At 39.5% G+C, this 10551-nt stretch overlaps 2 protein-coding genes across 2 annotated transcripts; both read right to left on the bottom strand.

Moving 5' to 3' along the window:
• Window positions 1-292: 292 nt before the first annotated feature.
• On the bottom strand, window positions 293-1634 carry LOC133329785 (N-acetylgalactosaminyltransferase 6). The gene is made up of 3 exons (XM_061538250.1): window positions 1626-1634; window positions 1009-1557; window positions 293-949 (listed from the first exon to the last, which is right to left on the bottom strand). The coding sequence occupies exons 1-3, from the start codon at window positions 1632-1634 to the stop codon at window positions 293-295; spliced, it is 1215 nt and encodes a 404-aa protein (XP_061394234.1).
• A 3246-nt stretch (window positions 1635-4880) lies between these two features.
• On the bottom strand, window positions 4881-8814 carry LOC133329784 (sulfotransferase 1E1-like). The gene is made up of 5 exons (XM_061538248.1): window positions 8510-8814; window positions 8315-8444; window positions 5217-5544; window positions 5081-5147; window positions 4881-5016 (listed from the first exon to the last, which is right to left on the bottom strand). Exons 1-5 carry the CDS (start codon window positions 8812-8814, stop codon window positions 4881-4883), a joined length of 966 nt encoding a protein of 321 aa, XP_061394232.1.
• Between the last annotated feature and the right edge of the window lie 1737 nt (window positions 8815-10551).

Raw genomic sequence — 10551 nt, 5'->3', positions numbered from 1 at the left:
CTATGACCCTTGAACTGGTCTATACGGTCCCTTCAGATCCTCTATATAGCCCCTGTCCCTTCAGCTCCTCCATATAGCCTCGTTGACCCCTCACTACATGGACTTGCTGGGCCGCTGGATCGTTTATATTTATTTTCCGAGCCCTCAGCGCTTCAATATACACTCCCAGGGTCCTTAGCCCTTATGTAAATCCCATACCCTTTGGTTATTTACATTATTTCCCCCGAACCTTCGCAAACTCATTTTAAATAATTTATTTTTATTATCCTTATAACAGGATTTCCAAAATTTATTAATCATCATCAAAAAACTTCTCCATTGCCGTTTCATTAACATAACCAAAATGCCATTTCTGTTCCAGCTTCGTGAGATCACAAAAATTAACGAAAATCTTCTTCGTTTCCCGCTCCACTTCCATGCAACGCTGGCGATATTTCTCTCTGCCACCATGTACCAACATTTCCGTATTCCTATCATAATACCACCATTGATTACCACCACGATTATGGCAAGGCCATAGCCATATGGGTGCTCTGGCAGACCATGTTTGGACCTCCAGACAATTACCATGATGTTGAAGATCACGACGAAATCCCAAATGCCATTTTTGGGAATCGTAAGGATATTTTAAGTCTGGTGAACAGGGTTTGAGGATATTTTCCAGTTTATGGCGAGGTTCCACATCAGCCATATCTATGCAGAGGTCCCGGAGGGCCAAACTTCGTATAGCACCGCTGGCAAAATCGGGAGGTTTGACGGGAGGATAGGCTTTGAGTAAATCGGGGGCTATAGTCTGCATAAAATATTTAAAGGGCTTGCAGTTTAAGTCATGCCTTAATTGTTTTTGTTTTGTCAAATTGCTAGCATCGATTTGATTGAGTTTGGGTATGTGTTCATACAAATACTCCTTGTACTCATCCATCCATACCTCGGCTACGCGTTTGTAGTTCTATAAAAAATTCAGATCATTAGAAATAAATAAAATCATATATTTTTGTACACCCTTACCTTCGATATAAAATCATCCTTTCGCTTCGTATAGCTCACAGCAAATTCTGGTGATCGATATAAATGTCCAACCCTGGAGCATGGCACCTCCAACAAACGTCCACCACATAGCCACAGCTTAAAACTCAATTCATATTGTTCGGCACCCCAAATTTCCAAACCTCGATCATAGCCACCCAAATGCCAGAAATATTTCCTCCGCATCGCAAAGAGTCCACCATTCATAATGGGGTTATTATGGGGTTCAGGATCAATGGCTTCCTCCTGTTTCAGCAACGGCAATTGTACATAATTAAATTGCCAATTGAAGCCACCCCGCGAGGGCATTCCACCCTGATATTCCAAGGTGTCATATTTGATGATGTCAATAATGGGTGTGGTTGCGGTATTGGGATTCTCCACAATGGGCGCCAAGAGTGGTGGTAACCAATTTACATTTACCTCAACATGGGCATCGAGAAACACCAGAACTTCTCCCTTAGCTTTTTGAGCTCCGTGAAGACGTGCTCGTATTAGGCCTTCCCTTTGAGGTAAATTGATGTTATGTATCTTGCCAGGGAAATTCTCGATTAAATAGTTTTGCAGAACTTTCTGCTGATTTTCAGTTAAATTATCGCTGTAATCATTGACCAATATGATTTCGTGGAGTAGTTCTTCTGGGGTTCGATTCCATATGCTATGTAAGGTTCTCAGTAACACTGAGGGTTCTTCATTGTAGTAGACAATGATAATACTGCAGGTAGGCAAGATAGCGGGATATAATTTTGATTTGCAGCTGGAAAATTGAGAAAAAGAGGATTGATTTTAGATAAATCAGATATTGACCTTAGCAGGAACCCATTTCTACAAATCGACCGGAGTCAGGGGACTTCTAAAAATACACAAACCCTATGAACATTTTGTAACATTATGTTGTTTTTCAGATTACTTCTAATAGACCCTTTAGCTCCCTGCTCCTGCATCTTGAGATATACTTTTAGGTCTCTAAGGTTGCCTTTACCTCTTCTAAGGTAGACTTTCTGACATTTCAACTGGTCCGTAATATAAAGGAGCTTAAACTGATCTGGTCCGATTATATGTCCTCTTACCTTGTCATTTTCCTCGACTAATATATTCCTCGGTCCTTAAATTTCCATAATATATCACTAAACCTTTCCAACGATTCGATGTTAGTAATCGACTCTTCATAGATCAGCATACCCTTTATCTTGACCTGCTGCTCCTTCAACTACATACACCTTTCAAATCGTCGATATAGAAACTCTTGTTCTTCAGATCGTCGTTCGCTGGCCCTTAAGATAGTCGCTCCTTTGGATCATCGATCGCTAGCCTCCACACCCCCTCGCCACCCCTTGCAGCTCCTCTATATAGACCAGTTGACCCCGCAGTTCCTTTATATAGACCCGCTGATCCTGCAGCTCTTTTGTATAGACCAATTGGCCCTTTATAGGTAATAAACCCCTGGAGCTCCAGTTTGTCTATAGAAAACACCATTCCTGGACAAGAAATTTATTTACATAGACAAATTGGAGGTCTATGCAAACAGATTCCCTGTTCATACAGCTAATTAGTGGAAGCACTCATCCAGCTTTTCCATGGAAGAGAGATTCGTTTATACAACATCGATTCCCAGTTATTCGGACATATATGCCAGCTAGTCCATCAATTCATCTATATAGACACTTCAGATCGTCGATATAGAAAAACTGGCTCTTCACATCGTCGATCTCTGGCCTATTGGATCGTCGATCTCTGGCCTATTGGATCGTCGGTCTTTGGACTTTTAGTACGTCGAACGCTAGCCCTGCAGCTCGTAAAAACCTGCAGCTCCTCTACATAGACCAGCTGGCCCTTATGCCAATCGGCTTGCTTAAAAGCCAGCCTGACTTCATGTTCCTACATCCGGCCCATTGTCTACTCCGGGGACATCAGCTCCACTAGGTTAAATCGTGTTCCATTCAACATCGGTTTGCCATTAAACAACTTCCTCGCCACTTCGATTTGCTTCCATTGCCTCTCATCCTGCCAATAATAGCCAACCTTGAAGCTCGTCTTTATAGACCAGGTGACCCCGAAGCTCGTCTATACAGGCCAGTTGACCCTGCAACTCCTTTATATAGACCAGCTGGCTCTTCACATCTATATAAGGACGTCTATAAGGCGTCCTTGGTCATTTGCCCGATTTTTATTTCCCCGGATCTTCGGCTTTCCTATACCAGACTTCTTAATCCCTCACCTATTATAGGTTTTTGGCCTCCTGACCCATGAGCTCGTATATCATTAATTCCTTGCCACACCAACTTGTTTCCATTCCATTTCTTTTCAGAACATCAATTCACCGCCAATAGACTTGCTCAAAATTCAGCCTACCCCCATGTACCTATATCCAGCCCATTATAAATAAACTCCGGTTAAATGAGCTCGGCTAGGTTATATAGTTTTGTATCCAAATCGGTTTGCCAGTGATCCACTTCCTCATCACTTCGATATGTCTCCATTTCCCCTCATCCCGCCTATAATAGGCTGCCTTCAAATCGATTTAAAACCCCTGTCTTTTTTATTTACTTAACAAATCAAATCACATAAAATAGATCATAATTTTTAGAACCCTAACCCCCTTCCTTCTCCCCGAACACTATACACACCCAGCAACATAGTTCCTAACTAACCCATTTGATTAATTCCACACACGTTTTGACTGAACAAACAAAGAGGCAATTTGCACCTCTTCACATGTTTTGCACACACTCTACGCCCCCCGGTCCTACCTAAAATGGCCTAAATGACCCCCCGCAAAAAAATTAGCTACAGATCGACACACACACATTCACCTTCACTCACTCACTAAATCACTTACCTTTTATGTCGTGTATCGGGTACCGGCCGCAACAATGGCAAACTCTCGGAGAGACGAACATTAAAACCGGTTAACTTTAAGCCATTGTTATGGCTGTCGTAACGTTTCTTTGCCCTGGCCGATTGACCAATTTTTAATGGCAGCAGCGGTGGCGGTTGTGGTTGTGTTGAAGTCTGGCTTAGCTTTTGATCGTCATTTTTTGCTCTATGTGGTGGTCGGGTATGCCAATCACGTAATTGCCGATTAGTGTTAACGTCTAGTTGTTGTTGCGGATTTGTGTTTAGATTCTCGAGAAGTGAATGTTGCTGTTGTTCGGAACGTTTGAAAATGCTTAACAGCGCAACATTTTCTACACTGTGGCTAATGAGACCCGCACTGTAAACTATGATAAGTAATATGCTCAGAACGCTGAGAGAGAAGAATAGCAGCAGCAGATAATACGTCACTTTTCGTGTCGGCTGATAACGAAGTAACAGAGAGTAAGAGTGTTTGGAGCGGACCATAACGTGCGACTGATGTTTGGGTTGTTGGAGGAGAGTAAACAAAGCAAGATCATTGTTGTGGATGCGTGGTTGGATGGCTGGCTGGAGGACAGAGGGATGGAGGTGTGAAGCTTTTAGAAAATGCATTTCGTAAAAAATAATAAAAAAAAAGCTTTATCAAGATCAGGTTTAGAGCTTTATATTAATTTACAAAAAAGACGTTATATTTTGATTTTTTTTTAATTTATTTTTTTTTATTTAATCATTATAATAATTATAAAAAAATATTATTATATTAAATATTTATTTTATTAATATTTTGTTTTTTTTTTCATATTTTAAATATTGTATTTATTTTTTTATAATAAAAATACGAATTTGAAAAAATGGATCGGATTTTTTTCAATTATGTGTACAAAAAATACTTTATGTGTTTATCCCGATTCCTTCCAAGACCCTAACCATTGAGGCCTCACAAGCCTCCTATACATAATTTTTAATTGTTATTATCGTCCTCTATTTCCATAGCTTCTTTATAGCTTTCCAAAAATATCTTCTTCAGTCAAGCCATGCTGGGCCAAATAGGCACGAGACCAATCATCGATTTTCTTTTGCAGCTCAGGAGACAATTCATCCTTGAAGGAGCCCACAATGCCGCGGCGCATAAATCTTAAAGAAAACCCAAATGTTATCTCAATAAAATAGTCCATCGATTTGAATCCTTTCTACTTACTGGAAATCCTCTTTAATTGTGGGCACCTGTTCCCTCAAAATCCCCGTCAAATTGGTTTGATCATTACCTTAAAAAAAATATTTCCAATTTACCGAAAAATCTGAAAAATCCCCATTTTTCCTTCCCCCACCCTTACCCTTCATATTTTCAAACGACAAGTGATTCAGCGTATTCTCCAATTCCTCTGCCGTCAATTGTGGTCTACCCAAGAAGTCACACAATTGTTGTATTACCTTACCCAAATCCTTTTTCATCTCCTCATAGGTGGTAAAGAAAATATTCGGTTCATTACGCATTTTCCAAAAATCGACAATGTGGGTCCAGAAGCAGGTATACATAGTCTCATTGTTCATAAAATCATTGGCAAAGTCATCGACATTATCCCCTACCCAGGAACCGAGATTTTTCAGGAAGTGATAGGAGGAGACAATGACATCCTTGCAGTTGCGGGCAACGTAGATGATCTAGAGGGTTGAAAGAGAGGGGGAATGAAAGAGAGAGGGAGAGAGAGAGAAAGAAACATATTATTATTTAAAACAAGTGAAGAGGTGGGTTTAGTCTGGACGAACTGAACTTATCCTCTACTATGAAGTGGACATTCATAACATCTAAAATTCGTATATTGGATTATGGCGGAACTTATATGGAACTATGCCAAAGCATGAACCTAGAAGAAATATAATTCTAGGTGATAACGAATTATCAAAGTGCGAACAAGTCGAATACTTCGGAACCTTCAATATACCGAAAAGGTGTTGGAACCTTTATAGGGGAATTCTGTCAGATTTGGACCTATATTGAAATACAGTTGTTTACGCAGCAAGAACGCAGAATGTCAAATTACACATGGGGGTTATGTCAAAGCATGAACCTATACTGAAAATGTCCTGTGAAGTATCTGTTTATCCGTCCAGGAGCAGAGGGTCTATTTTCCATGAGCTGAAATCCTAAAGAGTTTTTTTTTTCACAAGATACCTTAAAGGTCGGAGCAAGGGAAAAGAGGCCAGGTAGGTTTTCTGTAGAAAACAGGATCCCTGGACAGGGAATCTATTTCCTTAGACAAATTGGAGGTCCATAGAAAAGTGTTCTGCGAAGTAGTTTTTTATCCGCCCAGGACCAGGGGAGCTATTTTCAAACAGCTGAAATCCTAAGGAGTCTATTTTTCACAAAAGATCTGAATGATCAGAGCGAGGACACCCTTGCCTTCCTCTAGTCTAGTCTCCAGGTTGTCAATAGAAAACAGCATCCCTGGACACGGAAGACGAACTGAAGGTCTATAGAAACGGATACCCTGTTCCTCCTGGTAATCAGTGGAAGACCCTCATACCCATCCTGCTCTTCCATGGACGTAGATTCGTTTATACAACATAGAGTCCTAGTCCTTTCTTCTCTATATTGAGCACTCTCTATATATATATAAACCAGGAGGCAGCTCTTCATTGTAGCACACTGCAGCTTCTATATAGACCAGCTGGCCCTTTAGATAAACCTCTGTGTAGACCAGCTGACGCTCCAGCTCCTCTATATTAAACAGATGACCCTTCAGCTTGTCTATATAGACCAGTTGGCCCTTTAGCTCCTCCATATAGATCTTCTATATAGACAAGATAAATATGCAGCTCCCCTATATAGACTATTTGATAATGCAGCTCATCTATATAGACCAACTGGCCCTTCATCTCTTCTTCTATATAGACCAGCTGTTCTTGTAGCTCTTCTTCATATTAAAGTATGCCCTGCAACTCGTCTATATATAAGACCTATATCCTGCAGTTCCTCTATATAGACAAACATGCCTCTCAGCTCGTGGATATGTTATGGCAGGCCCTCACCTCTTTTATATATGCTCACTGGCACTTCAGCTCGTTAATATGCAATTACATGCCCCTCCCGTTTACTGATCAGGCTTTCTTTTCTCAAATCGGATACCTTACCTTCGCTTTCTTCGTCCACAATTCCAAGGGCAATAAATTCGGTGGCATGTGGCTTTTAATGACACGAGGACTAGCTAAGCTTTGGCATTGCTCTACGGCATTCGGTGCTGTTGGATTGAAACCTTGAATGCTACAAAAACAGAAATAAGTGTTCTTAAAAATAACTTCAGAATTTTCGACCTTCTTCTTACTCTATAAATGGACTTCTCACAAATATATGTTCTCTCTTCGATTTCCCAAAATCCAAATTATGCATTAGCAACCATGCCGCCTCCTGCATCCATGTGGTACCACATTTTATAAAAGTCACAATGAAGATATCATCGTCACGAACTTCCATGTTTAAAATTTGTGGTAAAAGTCCATCAAATTCTTTCGATAGACTACACCATGATTCCAACCAGTTTTTCTTTAATGGAATATTTTGGCCTTCGGCGGAATATTGTTTCGAATCGTAGGCAATGCGCGGGGCTTTAAGTGGACGGGATTTTAACATTTTCTTTTTAATTTTTTTTAAATAATTTTTCTTTCCGATTTCTACAAGACCTCGATGATAACTAAAAGTAAATCGCTTTTATTTTTTGGTGGTTTCCTAAGCACTCATAAAATCACATAAAAAGATATGCGAGCGACATGTTCGCTCTGTCATTGTATTTGCTGGTGTCTTGAGTGATAAGAAATTCGGTAGATTTATGAGATAAACTAAATTTTTCAGTTTGCTGGCCCTCGCCTCTCTCTCTATTTTTATTATCGATAATAATATTCATTTTTATAGATTCAAATTTTTTTGGTAATGTTACACTCGAAAAAAGCTGTCAGTTCAACTAAAAACAAGGTCTACAAAATGGATCTTTTGTTTTGATATATAAATCTAGGGCCTTATAGTTCGAATATAGAAATATACTTCCTGTCCCTCCAGTTGTCTAAAGAAAACTGACCCTCTGGCCCTTTATATAGTCCATATAAAAGATACTCATTGACCCGGCATATTCGGCCCGTTCTACAGACAACAGACTCCCTGGACCTTCATCTAGTTCACAGAAAAAGGACTTTCTGGCCCTCCAGTTTGTCTATTGACAATAGACCCCCTGGCCCTCCTGTGTTTCTATAGACGAGAGACTTCTTGGCCTATAAACAATTTACTATCTGACCCTTAACCTTTTTTATAGACAATCGACTCCCTGGCCCTCAAACTCATCTCTCGACAATAGACTCCCTGACCGAACTTCAGAGTAATTTTCGTACATAAAAAACCTAATATCCGATTTTTAATACTTTCGATTTTTTCGAACCAACTTACCTTAGTCTTTTTCTTCCATATATCCAGGGGCAATAAATTGGCTGGCATGTGAGTTTTTAAAACTCTGGGACTGGTAAGGTGTTTAGCTTCCTCCACGCTATCCGGAGCCAAAGGATTCAGACCTTGGTGGCTGGAATAAAAGCATTTATTATCCTGCCCCATAAATCAAAACCCAAAACACAGATCGGTCCTTACTCCAAAAATGGACTACGCTGCCACAAATGCAACGCTTTGCTCTTCTCAAAATCCAAATTATACATTAGCAACCAGACGGTTTCCTGCATCCACGTCGTGCCAGATTTAATAAATGTCACAATGAAGACATCATCATCACGCACATCCATTTCCAACAACTTTGGGAGAACTTTATCGAAACCATGGGTCAATGTACACCAGGTATCTGACCAATTTTTCTTGAGAGGTATATCGGAACCTTCGGTGGTATATTGTTTAGATTCCAAGGCGGCACGCGAAGTTTTAATGGGACGTGATTGGAACATAACAGGGAGTGATTTTTTAGATGTTTTTTTCTAATGCTTCTAGATTGGAACTGAAAGGGGTACATTTTAGCCTCCGAAAAAATGGAAAAATACTATGTGCATGTCCCATATCAATGTTTTAATTTTTAGGGTTTTAATCTTTTGTGAGATAAGCTATAAGGCATTTGATATGCTTACAAGATAGTATATAATTGTTTTTATTTATTTTAATGTTTCGAAATTCATGTTTTAACATAGTCGAAATTAATTGTCTTTTTCGATAATATCTGTACGAAGTGAAGAAAATAGACACGCGAGTCTAAAAATATAGAACAGCTATTTTTTCAACCTCAACTACAAAAAGTCAGCTCGGCTCACAAAAAGATTAGCTTATCAACAGAAACTTCCTAAAAATCTAATGCTTGTATATAGTTTCCTAGGACCAGGTCACCCGATGTATCCCCTCTTGTTTTGAGAACAGCTGACCCTTCAGATCTCCTTTATAAATCGTCAAAATATGGCGGCTTAGCTGCTGACTAATCACTCGAAACATCCTAAAATGTTTAGCCCTACAACATAACCTCATTAGACTCCCTGCCTGATCTTCGATTACTAATGCCTGTCCTTTTTGCTTTCTATTGATATTGACATATCCTTGACCCTTTAGCTCGAATTTGTATTGAACATGTTATCCTTTATATTGTCTTTATAGAACTGATGGCATGTAAGGACATTTTGGCACTTCTGTTGGCCTGTAGTGATTACTGATGCCTGTCCTTTTAGCTATTCTATTGACAATTCCTTGACCATTTGGCTCGAATTTGTATTGAACATGTTATCCTCCACATTGTCTTTTTAGAACAGATGGTCTTTCTAATCGTCTGGGTATACCATTTAGTCCTTTATTTTGGCATGTAAGGTCCTTTTGGCACTTTGCTGTTGGCCTCTAATGACTCAGTGATTTCCTGTTCAGCTTCATTAGCACATTGGTCCATTAGGACTCTATAAAGACTAGTTGAATATATTTATCGTATATAAGGACTACGTAGCATTCAGTCCACCTGTAGTCACACACTAGGCCTTCGATTGAACTGTGGAGAATTCCTTGCCCTTCAGCTCGACTATAGAGACTTCAGATCTTTATATTGTCTATTGTCTGGCCTTTCAGTTCAAATATTTCGGCCAGTCGGTCTTCGAAAGACTCCTTGACGAGCATATTTGAATATTTAGGATTTTGAAGGATAGGATTTTGAAATGACTTAAATCAAATTTAGAAGAAATAATTTTTTTTAATTCAAATTTTATATTAATATTAAAAAAAAAGATTTAGGAAATTCGTTTTTTGAAGGCATTAAGGTCTCAAAAAATGTTTTGTGTAAAATATCCAGGCCCTGGATAATTATAATTTTTATACCCTACACAACTATGTTGTCATGGTATTATAGCTTTGTGCAGCCCCAAGTGTTTGTAGCGCCGCGAAATATTGGTCCTCGACCCACCTTTAAGTATACCGATCGTCACATCTCGTCTAGCTGAGACGATATAGACATGTGTGTCCGTCCGTCTGTCCATTATAATTTGTAAACACGATACAGGCCACAGTTATGGACCAATCTTCACGAAATTTTGCATGTATGATGGGTTCTGGCCAATAAAGACACCTATTGTTTTTTGAAAAGAATGGTTAATGTTTGGGGGATGAAATGGACCAAAAACTTTATTTTTGTCTGATTTGCTGGTCGTTTCAGAGGCCGCAAT

This window comes from Musca vetustissima, unplaced genomic scaffold (genome assembly GCF_032173495.1).
Source record: "Musca vetustissima isolate MV318-11 ecotype Yass unplaced genomic scaffold, APGP_CSIRO_Mvet_v1 utg12527, whole genome shotgun sequence".
NCBI lineage: Eukaryota > Metazoa > Arthropoda > Insecta > Diptera > Muscidae > Musca > Musca vetustissima.
Note: the sequence above shows the minus strand (reverse complement) of the source record. Positions and strands in the feature narration are given on the sequence as shown.

Coding starts and splice junctions, on each gene's coding strand:
- LOC133329785 (XM_061538250.1), bottom strand. Junction 950..1,008: donor AGGATGATTTTATATCGAAG/GTAAGGGTGTAC, acceptor AATTTTTTATAG/AACTACAAACGCGTAGCCGA.
- LOC133329784 (XM_061538248.1), bottom strand. CDS start 8,814: ATGTTCCAATCACGTCCCATTAAAACTTCGCGTGCCGCCTTGGAATCT. Junction 8,445..8,509: donor CAGCGTAGTCCATTTTTGGA/GTAAGGACCGAT, acceptor CTTTTATTCCAG/CCACCAAGGTCTGAATCCTT. Junction 5,545..8,314: donor TATGGAAGAAAAAGACTAAG/GTAAGTTGGTTC, acceptor TCAACCCTCTAG/ATCATCTACGTTGCCCGCAA.